The sequence below is a fragment of the Mastigoproctus giganteus genome, chromosome 2 (assembly GCF_048544385.1).
Source record: "Mastigoproctus giganteus isolate SK-2022 chromosome 2, ASM4854438v1, whole genome shotgun sequence".
Classification (NCBI taxonomy): domain Eukaryota; kingdom Metazoa; phylum Arthropoda; class Arachnida; order Uropygi; family Thelyphonidae; genus Mastigoproctus; species Mastigoproctus giganteus.
The window spans coordinates 259,751,884-259,765,363 of record NC_143576.1 but is presented as its reverse complement, the minus strand read 5'-3'; the positions used below and the strand labels follow the sequence as shown (position 1 = coordinate 259,765,363).

Below are 13,480 nucleotides of genomic sequence, written 5' to 3'. Positions count from 1 at the left end.
CTGCATAAGCTCATACACTTGCTTTCTTGCATCATATGCCACTACTACACCTATTTTGCACAGCCGTCTTCCATGTGCAACAGTATCAAAAGCTTTCCTGAAATCCAAGTATATGATAATAAAATTATTTTTAGCATTCAGTTCCTTTGTGACCACATCATAGTAGCCAATCAAATTGGACACACAAGACCTCCCTTTAACAAACCCATGCTGTGTCTTAACTATTACTGCAGTCTTGTCTAGATGATCCTGCAATGCTTCTTTAACCAGTGATTCTATTATTTTCCCTGAAACACATGTTAAACTAAGAGGTCTGTAGTTACCTCTGTTACCTTTTGAACAATCTTTGTGAATTGGTGATACATATGCACACCTCCAGTCCAAGGGGACCTCCCCTGAGTTCAAGGAAGCTCTCATAAATATGGCTAAGGGTTTGCTTACTTCCTTTGCTGCCTCCTTTAATACAACTGGATAGATCCAGTCCACCCCAGATGCCTTCCTTATGTTTAATTTCAATAATTTCTCCTCCACTTTGCTCTCAGTTATTACAAAATCACTTAGCTCCCTGTTAGAGTTTGATAAACTTCTGGCACTCCCCTCATTGAATAACTCCTCATGTGTGAATGTAAATGCAAAATATTCATTCAGTTTATCAGCTACCTGAGCATGATTATCAATAGTCAACCCATCTATGTAAAGTGGTCCAATCTGATTCATCCCTTTCCTTCTAGAGTTTACATAAGTAAAGAATTCTTTGCTGTTTTTCTTTGCATCCTTTGTCAAGGATTTCTCATAATCTGCCTTTGCCTACCTAACCTCCTTTGTGACTTCATTACAGACTAATTTACTGCCATAGGCTTCTGTGTCACCTTCCTGTCCTGTTTATATGCATCCCATACATTCTTCTTCTTCTCTGCCATGAGCCTCATTAATTCATCTGACATCCATTTAGGCCTAAACTTTGAACAGTATTCCTTAGTTGGAATGAAAAGTCTAGTAGCCTCCAAACTTAAGTCCCTGAAGGCTTACCATTTAGAATTCAATGCAGGCAACATCATCAGTTGATCCCACTGTACAGAATTTAAAAACTGTCTGAGACCCCTATAGTCACCTTTACGAAAGCAAATGCCCCTCCCTTTAGCCTTGATGGTAGTTACATCTTTAAGTAATTCCCAACTTCATTGTGATCACCCATGGTTCCTTTATCTGCAAATTCTTAATGCATGAATAATCACTGCTGATAATCAGATCAAGAGTATTAATCCCTCTGGTTGCCTCTCGAACATTCTGCTGTAGAAAACAGTCATCCAATGAATCCAAAAAAGTCTTGATAGTGTGCGATTGACCATTACACAAATTCCAGTCAATATCTGGATAGTTAATATTCCCCATTATAAAACATGCTGATTTACTGGCCCACTATTTCTCTGCACAATTGCTCATTATACTCATCAGATTCATTAGACCTATAACATACACCTACCCTCAGGTTTCCTTTTCCAGTGTTTATGTCACACAAAACAGACTCAATGTTGCATTGTCCACCAACATCAATTGGATGCACTTCCTTAGATTTTGTGTTTCTTAGCTAACAGCATAACCCCTCCTCCCTTCCTGTCCTCTCTATATGCATTGTACTCCCCAAATTCCAATTCTGCACTCACTGCTTATGTCTGTGTGACACCACGTCTGTGATATCCCAACAATACCTGCCTTTGATGTCTTCGCTAGCAGTTCAAGCTCATCAATTATTATTTTATTGCTAATTATATATTTATTTATAGGGTATAATGAAGTAAACCAGCACAGGCTATCTTAGTCTTTATAGGTTCTTATTTCCTAATGGCTCTCTCTGTATCATACATCTGCTCTTTTGGGTCCGTAGACTCACTTTGAGCACTTCTATTGTACATATACACTCTTACAGTAGTAATTAGATTACAGACTGATGCTAGTTTAATCAATAATTTGATAGCATTAATCTGATCTGATATATGTTTTTCACTCATCCTTTTACTCCCTTTCCATTATTTCATAACAGATTAAATCTTCATCGTCAGCCATTTTCAATCCACTGTAGGATGAAGGCCTCTTCAACAACTTTCCAGGTCCTTCTGTTTTGTGCAATGGCCATCCATTTACTACCCACAAACTCATGAATTTCATCTGTCCATCTCCATCGTTGTCTTCCAGTTTTTCTTCTAGTTATTTTCTATTATTTCTTATCCATTTTATTATTTTCTTAGCCCATCTGTCATTATGTCTTTGAGCTATGTGTTTTGCCCAAGACCATTTTAGTTCTTTAGTTTTCATAAGAATGTCCTTTACTTGAGTTTTCTGCCTAATCCACGTGTTTGTTTCTCTTCTTATCTAACTCTGATTCCTAATATAATACGTTTCATTCTATGCTGTGTAGTTCTCAGCTTTTCTTCCTTTCTTTTGGTGAGTGCCCAAGTTTCACTTCCATAAGTCATGGTGAGGAGTATACATTCGTTCATTATTTTACATTTCAGGCAAATTGGGATATTGCTCCTCAGTACGTGACTATATTTCCTGAATGCTATCCACCCAAAATTTATTCTTCTCTTGACTTCGAGCCATTTATCATTATTACAGCTAATGACTTGTCCCAGATAAGTACATGTCTCCACCTTTTCAATTACTGCTCCTTCAATCATTATGTCCCTTTCTGTGGCATACTTGTTCATCATTACTTTTGTTTTAGCCATATTCATCTTTAGTCCAAAATCCTTACTAACTCCTCTTCATAACCGATTAAGATATTCCTCTAATTCTTTGGAATTGTGGCTTATGACCACAATGTCACCTGCAAATCGTAAATGGTTTAGGTACTCCCATTCACAATGACTCCTTTCTGCAACCAATCTAATCTTCTGAATGCTTCTTCAAGGGCAGCAGTAAACAACTTCGGAGATATTGTGTCTCCTTGTCGAACTCCTTTCTCGATTTTAAATTTCCTACTGTCCTTGTCTAGTCTAATAAAGGAGGTAGCATTCTAATATATTTTCTTCAAAATCATAATATATGGGTTATCTATACCTTGTCTTTCCAGTGCCCGAAACATTGCCTTATGCTGTATGGAGTCAAATGCCTTTTCATAATCCACAAATGCCAGGCATAATGGTGTTTTATATTCATTTGCTTTCTCCATTAGCTGTGATATTACGTGAAGGCGATCCATAGTTGAGAATCCTGACCTAAAGCCAGCTTGCTCTTTCAGTTGATTCTCATCAAGTATTCTTTCTAACCTGTTAATAATGACCCTTGTGAAAAACTTGTAGATATGATTGGTCTATAATTTCCAATTGGAAGACCACTGTAGACCACTAATTGGTCTATAATTTCCAATTTCTGATTTATCTCCTTTCTTATGCAGCAAAACTATGATTGCATTATTCCGCTCCTTAGGCGTCACTACTTTTCTAATGCATTTTGTGAAGAGCCTTGCCAGTTTTTATGTAGTAGTAGTAGTAGTAGTAGTGGCACATGATGCAAGAAAGCAAGTGTAGGAGCTTATGCAGCATCAGCCAAAAAAAAAAAACACACCATTCCCTCCAAATACCTGTCCAGTTCCTCCTTAAATTTATTTAACCTATCAACTTCCACAACGACAGATGGAAGTTTGTTCCAGCAATTAACCACCCGCTGGCTAAAGGCAAATTTCCGCACATCTATTCTACATCTGTCCTTTCTTAATTTGAACTTATGTGCCCGTAGGTTCGTAATCTGAACAAGTGGAAGGATCCCATCAGAATTCAGCGTGCTCAACCCATTCAAGGCCTTATAGACCTCAATCAGATCACCGCGCAGGTGCCTAGTCTCCAGCCACTGCAATTTGCAGAACTTAAGCCTCTCTTGGTAAGAGAATCCCTTCATTCCCCTCACCAATCGTGTTGCTCTTCTCTGTACACGCTCAAGCAAATCTACATCCTTCCTAAAATGAGGCCTCCAGACCTGTACGCAGTACTCAAGGCGTGGCCTGACCATTGCCTTATACAGAGGGACAATCACCTCCTTTTCCCTGCTAGCAAAATTCCTATATATCATTGACAAAACCCCATGACCTGCCCTAGCAGCCTGTCTGCACTGCTCAGAAAACTTCATATCTGACTGCACAATTACTCCCAGGTCTTTTTCATTTTCTACCACCTTAAGTGTAGTACCACACAGTTCGTACGTTTCTCTGGGGTTACTTCTACCCATATGCAGTACTTTGCATTTGTCAAGGTTGAACTTCAGTTGCCACTTCTTAGCCCATCTGCCCAAATTATCTAGATCCTGTTGCAGTAGCACACTGCCATTACTGTCATTAACAACCCTGCCAACCTTTGTGTCATCTGCAAACTTCGACATTAAGCCTGATATACCTTCATCAATATCATTGATAAATATACAAAACAACAGTGGACCCAACACCGAACCCTGTGGGACTCCACTAATAACATTAGTCCACGAAGAGCAGCACCCATTGATTACCACCCTCTGTCTTCTCCCACTTAACCATCCTTTTATCCATTGTAGCAACTTACCCTTAATACCATTCTGCTCCAATTTGTACAGTAGTCTTCCATGCGCAACAGTGTCAAAAGCTTTCCTGAAATCCAAGTATATGATATCAAAATTATTTTTTGCATCCAGTTCCTTTGTGACCACATCATAATAACCAATCAAATTTGTCAGACAAGACTTTCCCTTAACAAACCCATGCTGTGTTTGAATTATTGCTGCAGTCTTGTCTAGATGATCCTGCAATCCATCTTTAACCAGTGACTCCATTATTTTACCAGGAACAGAAGTTAAACTAACTGGTCTGTAATTACTCGTGTCACCCTTCGATCCACCTTTGTGAATTGGGGACACATTTGCACATCTCCAGTCCGTGGGAACCTCCCGAGTCCAAGGATGCTCTCATAATTATGGCTAAGGGTTTGCTTAGTTGCTTTGCCGCCTCCTTTAAAATAACTGGATAGATCCCATCCACCCCAGATGCCTTTCTTATGTTTAACTTCAACAATTTCTCCTCCACTTTGCTCTCAGTTATTACAAAATCATTAAGCACACTGCTACAATTTGATAACCTTCTTCCATTTTCAAACTGTAATAATTCCTCACGTGTGAATGTAGATACAAAATACTCATTCAGTTTGTTTGCTATCTGAGCAGGATCATCAACAGTCGAACCATCGATGTCAAGTGGACCAATCATATTCATCCCCTTCCTTTTAGAGTTTATATAAGTAAAGAAATCCTTGCTGTTTTTCTTAGCATCTTTTGCCAAAGATTTCTCGTAATCCGCCTTCGCCTGCCGAACCTCCTTTGTGACCTGATTACAGACTAGCTTATATCTGCCACAGGCTTCTGCGTCACCTGATAATTTATATGTATCCCACGCATTTTTCTTCTCTGTCACGAGTCTCATTAGTTCATTTGATAACCATTTAGGCCTAAACCTTGAACGATATTTCTTAATCGGTATATAAACCACGATTAATTCCTTGAATGCTTCCCACTTAGAATTTACTGTTTGTAACATCGTCAGTTGATCCCACTGTACAGAATTTAAAAACTGTCTGAGACCACTGTACTCCCCTTTACGGAAGCAAAAACCCTTTCCTTCACCCCTGACGGTAGTTACCTCTTTGAGTAAATCCCATGTTATGCCTCTTCCTCCTAATTTCAAAAACTCTACAGTAAATTCATCTTCTTCCAGGGCTTTCTGATTCTTCATTTTCTTCAACACATGTTCTACCTCATCAGGAAGAATATTGGGTATGTCGTATGTGTTACTAATTTGCAATCCATCTCCCCCACTTCTGGCATCATTCCCTTGCTCCTTATATAATTATCTATAGTAGTCTTCTCCTATTTGAATTCTGCTATTTATAAGTAAACCATTGCTATTCTTCAGTTTCAGCATCATTTGTATTTCTGTATTACTGCTCATGGCTGCTGATTTAAGTCCTTTGTTTTCCCTTAATGCTTGTTCTACTTTTCTTGTGTTAAATCTTCTTATGTCACCTGGGGTGACATAAGAAGTGACATCCACCCCAGGTGCCTTAAGGCACCTGGGGTGGATGGGATCTATCCAGTTATATTAAAGGAGGCAGCAAAGGAGGTAAGCAAACCCTTAGCCATAATTATGAGAGCTTCCTTGGACTCAGGGGAGGTACCCATTGACTGGAGATGTGCAAATGTGACCCCAATTCACAAAGGGGGATCAAAGGCTGACACAAGTAATTATAGACCTGTGAGTTTAACTTCTGTTCCCGGAAAATTAATGGAGGCACTGGTGAAAGAAGCACTGCAGGATCATCTAGACAAGACTTCAGTTATAGCTAGGACACAGCATGGTTTTGTTAAGGGGAAGTCTTGCCTGACCAATTTGATTGGATACTATGATGCAGTCACAAAAGAACTGGATGCAGGGAATAACTTTGATATTATATACTTGGATCTTAGAAAGGCTTTTGATACTGTTGCACATGGAAGACTGCTGCACAAATTGGAGCAGTGTGGCATTGGAAGCAAGTTGCTGCTATGGATAAAGGGGTGGTTGAGGGGGAGAAGACAGAGAGTGGTAATCAATGGACACTGCTCATCGTGGACTAATGTTATTAGTGGAGTCCCTCAGGGTTCAGTATTGGGGCCTTTATTGTTTTCTGTATTTATAAATGATATTGATGATGGTATATCAGGCTTAATGTCCAAGTTTGCAGACGATACAAAGGTTGGCAGGGTTGTCAAGGACACTACTGACACTATGCTGCTGCAACAGGATTTGGAAAGGTTGAGCAGATGGGCTTCGAGGTGGCAAATGAAGTTTAACATTGACAAATGTAAAGTACTACATATGGGAAACAGCAACCCCAGAGCAACGTATCAACTCTGTGGTACTACACTGACAGTGGTAGAGAATGAAAGGGACCTGGGGGTGGTGGTGCAGGCAGATATGAAGTTCTCTGAGCAGTGCAGACGAGCTGCAAGAGTAGCTCATGGTGTATTGTCAATGATATATAGAAATTTTTCTAGCAGGGATAAGGAGGTGATTATTCCCTTGTATAAGGCAATGGTCAGGCCACACCTAGAGTACTGTATACAGGCCTGGAGGCCTCATTTCAGGAAGGATGTAGAGCTGCTGGAACGAGTACAGAGAAGGGCAACTAGATTGGTGAATGGGACAAAGGGGTTCTCTTACGAAGAAAGGCTTAAGTTTTGCAAATTACAGTGTCTGGAAACTAGGCACCAGCGGGGTGATCTGATAGAGGTGTACAAAGCCTTGAATGGTTTGAGCATGCTCAATGCTGATGGGATTCTTCCTCTAGCTCAGAAAAATCACCTGAGAGGGCATAAATTCAAATTGAGGAAAGACAGATGTAGGATAGATGTGCGGAAATTTGCCTTTAGCCAGCGGGTGGTTGGTGGGTGGAACAGACTTCCATCCCTTGTCGTGGAAGTTGATAGCCTAAATAAGTTTAAGGCTCAGCTGGACAGGTATTTCGAACGAACAGAGGGGTGAAGTGGAAGTGGTTATTTTTATTTATGTTACTTTTTTTTTTTTTTTTTTTTTTTTTGGCTGATGCTGCATAAGCTTGCTTTCTTGCATCAAATGCCTCTACTAATGCTAATGCTAATGCTAATGCTAATGTCCTCTCTGAGTCTCTTTCTAATGGGTTTGCATAACTCAGTATATTCAATTTTCTCCCTGTCAGTGTTTTTCTTGCTTTTCATCTGTCATCTTCGGTTCATCATGACAAGTGTTTTTTGACTAATTTTTTCTTCTTTGGATTTATTTTTTACCTATAGGTTTCTTGGGCTTTATCACTTTCAGAAAGTTGTAATATTCCTCGTCGATATCTTGGTCCTGAGCAGTCTGCAGAAGCTCAAATTTGTTCTTAAGTTCCAGTACATACTGGTTTTTCTTCTCTTCTGTTATCTCAAAGACCTTCATATTATTTACTCAAGTCAGTTTTTTCCTTTCTTTTCTTACATCTATATCAAGTGTACATCTTACTATTCTGTTATCACCTCCAACGTTTACCTTGTTCAGGACGGTAATGTCATTCACAATATATCTTCTGTTAGTGAGCATGAAGTCGATTTCATTAGTTGTTAATCCATTTGGCCTTTCCGTGTCCACTTTCTGTTCACCCCTTTCTTGAAAAAGGGTTCATTACTGACAATCCTTGAGATGCTGCAAATTCCACAAGTCTTTCACCTTTTTTATTTCTTTCACCAATTCCAAAATTTCCTGTAGTTCCCCTTTCTGCACTGTTTTGTCTCTTTCCAACCTTAGCATTGAAGTCCCCCATAATGATAGTGGGTTTTCTGCTCATCTAGAAGACTCAATTTCGTTGTACATTTCTTCAAGTTCTTCATCATCATGGCTTGATGTTGGTGCATAAATCATTATAACCTTTAGCTTGTACCTCTTAGAAATTCTGAGTAGTAGTCTTGACACCCTTGGTGATGTACTTTTGAATTCCAAAATGTTGTTTTTTTTAAATCTTTATGGACCAGAAACCCAACTCCACCTTCACTCCTTTCAACTGTTTCCATTAGTGTACAGCAGATTTCCACTTGATAAATTTATAAGTGATTCATTTCTTCTTGTTTCAGCCAAACCGATGATATTCCAATTCACATTTTCTAATTCCTTTTCCAGCTCTAATATCCTGTCTTCACCAATGAGCGATCTTATGTTGTAACAGGCCAATTTCAGTTTCCGTGCATGGCAGCCTGGTCACTTTTATACTACTCTGGGTACATTATCATTCTCCTATAAAACTGAACTGCATGAATTTACCGATTTAATGAGGTTTCTTGAGTTGAAAATTCTTAGCATCCTCTGCTTCCACTCTGACCCTCTCGCTGCCATAAGAGGGGGAGTTAAATCTGCTGGGGACTGAGGGCCATTTGTTTCATCGTGCTGTCATGTGCTGGAGGGTTTGGTTTTTTTCCTTTTCACGCCGACCAGGCGTCTTGAAGAGAACCACTCTACATGTTTGTTGCCACCTAAGTGACGTAACATGGCTTACCATCGAGAAGGTGGGCATGAGTGGAGTTTAGGGAGGCAGGCCATCAGTGTTTTAGACTGAGTGTCTGAAACACACAGAATGCCTGTTCCCCTCTATATATATATATATTTTTTTTTTTTTTTTTTTTGACAATTTTTCTTCCTTCTTGATATTACATTACTCTATTCCATGGTACAAAATTTGACAATGCACTGTTTTGTGTACAGCTCCAAATGAATTTGCCCTTTTTTCTCCTTGTTATTTAAAACAATTCATCAACAAAGATTTGCCCCATCACTCTTAATTATTTCAATGAACTATCTTGTGATGGTCATACTAATATCAGTATCAATGGCAATAAATAGCAATTACATTAGACATCTACATCCTTCTTTTCCCAATTATTGTTCATCTCTTGGTAACCTTTCACCTGAAACTCACTGGACACCTGCTAAATTCTGCAAAGGGTTGGTCCACAATTTAGTGGTGCTCAGACTTAAAGGGATTTAGTTCACATTCATTGTTCAAGAGGGGCACATGTTTTGTTTATGATATGCTGTCACAGCATTATGCAAATGACTGGAGGACAAGTGAAAGGCTGTAATGTCTTTTCAGTGAATGATACTATCCATATGGACTGTTCATGTTTGGTCAATCAGGGTGGTGAATCCATTCTCAATACATTCAAGAATTATAAAATGTTAATTTTGGTCCTCGGCTCTTTTCAATCGTAACAATTGATTGTTGACGAATTTTTAATGAAAATTACAATTCTGAATTATATATAATCTTCTGCCACTTAACATAAGAATATTGAAAGCACCAATACCATGAAGATGTGGTGTCCCTCAGAATCTGTCCTGAGTGTACCCAGTATGAGTGTATAGAAACAAATAGAGCATCATTATTTTCCATTACTATTTCAATATCTGCATTGAATAGTACCTTGCTTTTTCACTAATTTGCAATTTTATTCTTATTTCAAAATTTCAGACAGAACTATTTTCCCTTTTCCTTTCTTACCTGAGAGACAAATTCATATGCTACTGCTTCGTGGTTTTCCCAACCAATCTGTCCTGCAGCTAAAGCACCTTGTAAAAACAACCTAAGAGGTAATTCAGCCATCTCTGATTTTATTAAGGCAGTTATATTTTGATGGCAAAATTGAAAAATCTTCTGACATTTCATCTCCCATTTTTCATCCTATAAAAAAAAAAAAATGTTTAATTAATCAGTTATTTATCAAACTATTTAATTAATCAGAAGCAATGTAGTATCTAATAAAATATCAGAAACATCCTGCAATTTTTGTGTATACATGATATTTAGTAATGAATATATACACTACCCTACCAAAACTAATGAAACATTTGTCATTATGAGTAAAACATGCATTTACTTATGCATGTTTTACCATGTATTTACCATGTTGGCCCACAATGGCTACTTTAGCCATAATGACTGCCTCAATGTGCCATAGAAGAATTTCTACTACTTTCTGGCAAAGCTAAATAAAAAAATAAAAATGTATTTCTGGTGAATCTCGCCACTCTTTCTTTAAATTTTTCATGACCTACTAATGAACAGTACCAACTTGAATTTTCCTCATTAGCAGAGGCATATGATGCAAGAAAGCAAGCTTATGCAGCATCAGCCAAAAAAAAAAAAAAAAAAACTCCCCCAGTTCCAAATACCTGTCCAGCCCAGCCTTAAATTTAATTAGGCTATCAACTTCCACAACAAAGGATGAAAGTCTGTTCCACCAACGAACTACATGCCGGCTAAAGGCAAACTTCCACACATCTATCCTACATCTGTCTTTCCTCAATTTGAATTTATGCCCTCTCAGGTGATTATTCTGAGCTGTTGTTGTTGTATTTGGGTTTTTTTTGGCACAAGGGCCTCTTGGGCCATATTGTGCCTGTTCATGATTTGCTTGTCACTATGATTACAGTTTATTATACAGATTTATGTGTTTCAAATAATTAAACAGTTCCTCGAAATTTGCTTCATTGCCAAGAATCTGAAATAAGGTTAAGGGTTCCTGAAGTTAGATAGGGAGCTGAACCTTGATTTTCTGACTGTTGAATGTTGGGGACATTCTATGAGGATGTGTTTTATTGTTAGCTGCGACCGACAAAAGAAATTCTCCCCCATAAGCAAATACAGGTGAGTTGGATGCGAATGACCGATACGGAGCCTTGCTAGAATCACTTCTTGTCGCCTGCTTCTCCTGGAACCAGATGTCCATAGTTGTGGCTCTTTATTTATCTGCAGCAGTTTATTATTGATTTGAGTTTTCCAAAGATGAGACTATTGTTTCCTGCATGATGTTTTAATGACAGATTTGTAATCTGTGTAGGGAACTTTTAGTTGTCTGGAAGATCCAGAGTCAGGATGTTTAGCAGATTCATCTGCATGTTCATTACCAGGGGTCCAGCAGAAGGTAACCTTCTGATTGACTGTTTGATAGTAAAATAACTTAGATCGGACATCTTTAAGAACTAGGTGAGAGGGAGAGGGAGAAAATGTAGATTGAATGGCAGTGACTCCGCTTAAGGAGTCTGTATATATCAAAGATTCCTTGATATGGTAGTGGTTTATATTATCTAGAGCCAGTTTTATTGCAAATAATCCTGCAGTATAGATACTGCATTCAACAGAAAGAGACAGCTACTGAGAAGGTGGAAGAAACTGCTGCAGCATCTACTGCTGTATCTGTTTTGGAGCCATCAGTATAGATATGTACTTTTTCTGAGTTTTCCAAGGAATGCAATTTATGGAGCTGTTGAAAATTTGTATTAGCCAGCAAAATGCAATTTATGGAGCTGTTGAAAATTTGTATTAGCCAGGGAGTTCTTCCCCCATCTTAAAAAGAAATTGTCACAGAGAGGTACGAATTCAGTCCAGGAGTACCAAGGTCTTGGAATACATTCTGAAAATTAATGTTGCAACTGATCATGAGCTCTTGCAGTCGAAGCCCTGCGGGGCAATTCTCATTAGGTTTATTGTGATATAGCATGGTATACTGAGGGTAAAACAAGTGCTGCCAGCTAGGATGTGATGGAATACTCTTTATCTATAATGCACAGTTACACAATAAGGATTTTTTCCTTAGATGCAGTGGAGGTTCATTGGCTTAAATATAGAGGCTGTGGACTGGAGATGTTCTGAAGGCTCTGACAGCTATCCTAAGGGCACTTTGCTGTATGGTGTTCAGACGTAATAGCAAACGTTTCCTAGCGGAGTCAAAGCCAGGTGACCCATAATCTAGGTGTGATTTTATTAAAGCTCTATAGAGATGAAGGAGAGAGCTTCTGTCAGCATCCCAGGACATAGCAGAGACAGCTCTTAGGATGTTCAGTTTTTTAAGACATGTAGTTCGAAGCTAGGATTTGATAGAATAAGATATATCGGAAGCAAAGTTAAGTTTTGTAGCAAAAAATAATCCCAACAGACGAAAATTGTTGGCGATAGGAATCAGGCTGTTTTTTAAATATATTTCTGGATCCGGATGTAGTTTGCATTTCTTACAAAAATGAATCGCAGTTGATTTTTTTTCTGCTAAAGAATAACCATTCAATAGTGATCATGGTTCTATTTTAGCTATGGAAATTTGAAGTTGTCCTCAATGGTGTTCATAGTTTGGGATTGACAAGAGATAAAGTCATGGGCAAACATGTATGATTCTACTGTATTTGGTACTTCCCGTGTCATATTTGTAATTCTTACTGCAAATAATGTTGAACTGAGAATGGACCCCTGCGGTACACTCTCCTCTTGTTCAAATGATTTTTTTTTTTTTTTTTTCATGTAAACCACCAAACACGAGAGGTATTAGAACCTATAGTACTTAGTACCGTGCTTGGGTTGGAGGTTGAGAAGACAAAAGAAGATTTTTGTTGACATTGGACTTGAACTTCTGTAGACTGTAATTTTCAGGAAATACGTATGAAGGAAGGTTGTTCCAGAAAACGGCAGTTGAATGAATAAACGAGGAAGATGAAAAGGTGGTTCTGTGAGTTTGAAGTTGGACAGTAAATGGATGTTGGCTGGTGGTGGCACGTATTTGGACCGTTTTGAATGAGAGAGCGGGAATTATAGAAGCCAATTCAGAAGAACAGTGCCCATGGAAGTATCTGTAGAAGAGGCATGCAGCAGAAACAGTACATCTATGAGAGAGCGAGTGGAGAGATTCTGTTAGAGATGAATCATTAATTAACCTAACTGCCCTCTTCTGAATAGAATCAAGAAGCCTGAGAGAGAGGTTTTGGGGGCACCACCCCAGATGTGGAAACAATATTCCATGGCAGGGCGGATTTGCGATTTATACAGAGTGAGCAGCAGTTTGAAAGAAAAGTAACGCCGAGAGCGAAATAGAAAACCAAGTTTTTTAGATGCAGAGGAAGCAATATTTGTACTGTGCTTGTGCCAAGAGAGATTAG

General features: G+C 38.7%; 1 protein-coding gene across 1 annotated transcript in view; it reads right to left on the bottom strand.

Moving 5' to 3' along the window:
• Positions 1-13,480, bottom strand: part of Vps35 (Vacuolar protein sorting 35) — a 298,912-nt gene that overhangs the window by 65,188 nt on the left and 220,244 nt on the right. Inside the window, exon 12 of the mRNA XM_090389880.1 lies at positions 10,059-10,238. Within this exon, the coding sequence (XP_090246006.1) occupies positions 10,059-10,238 (180 nt within the window). The remainder of the gene's footprint in view (positions 1-10,058; positions 10,239-13,480) is intronic.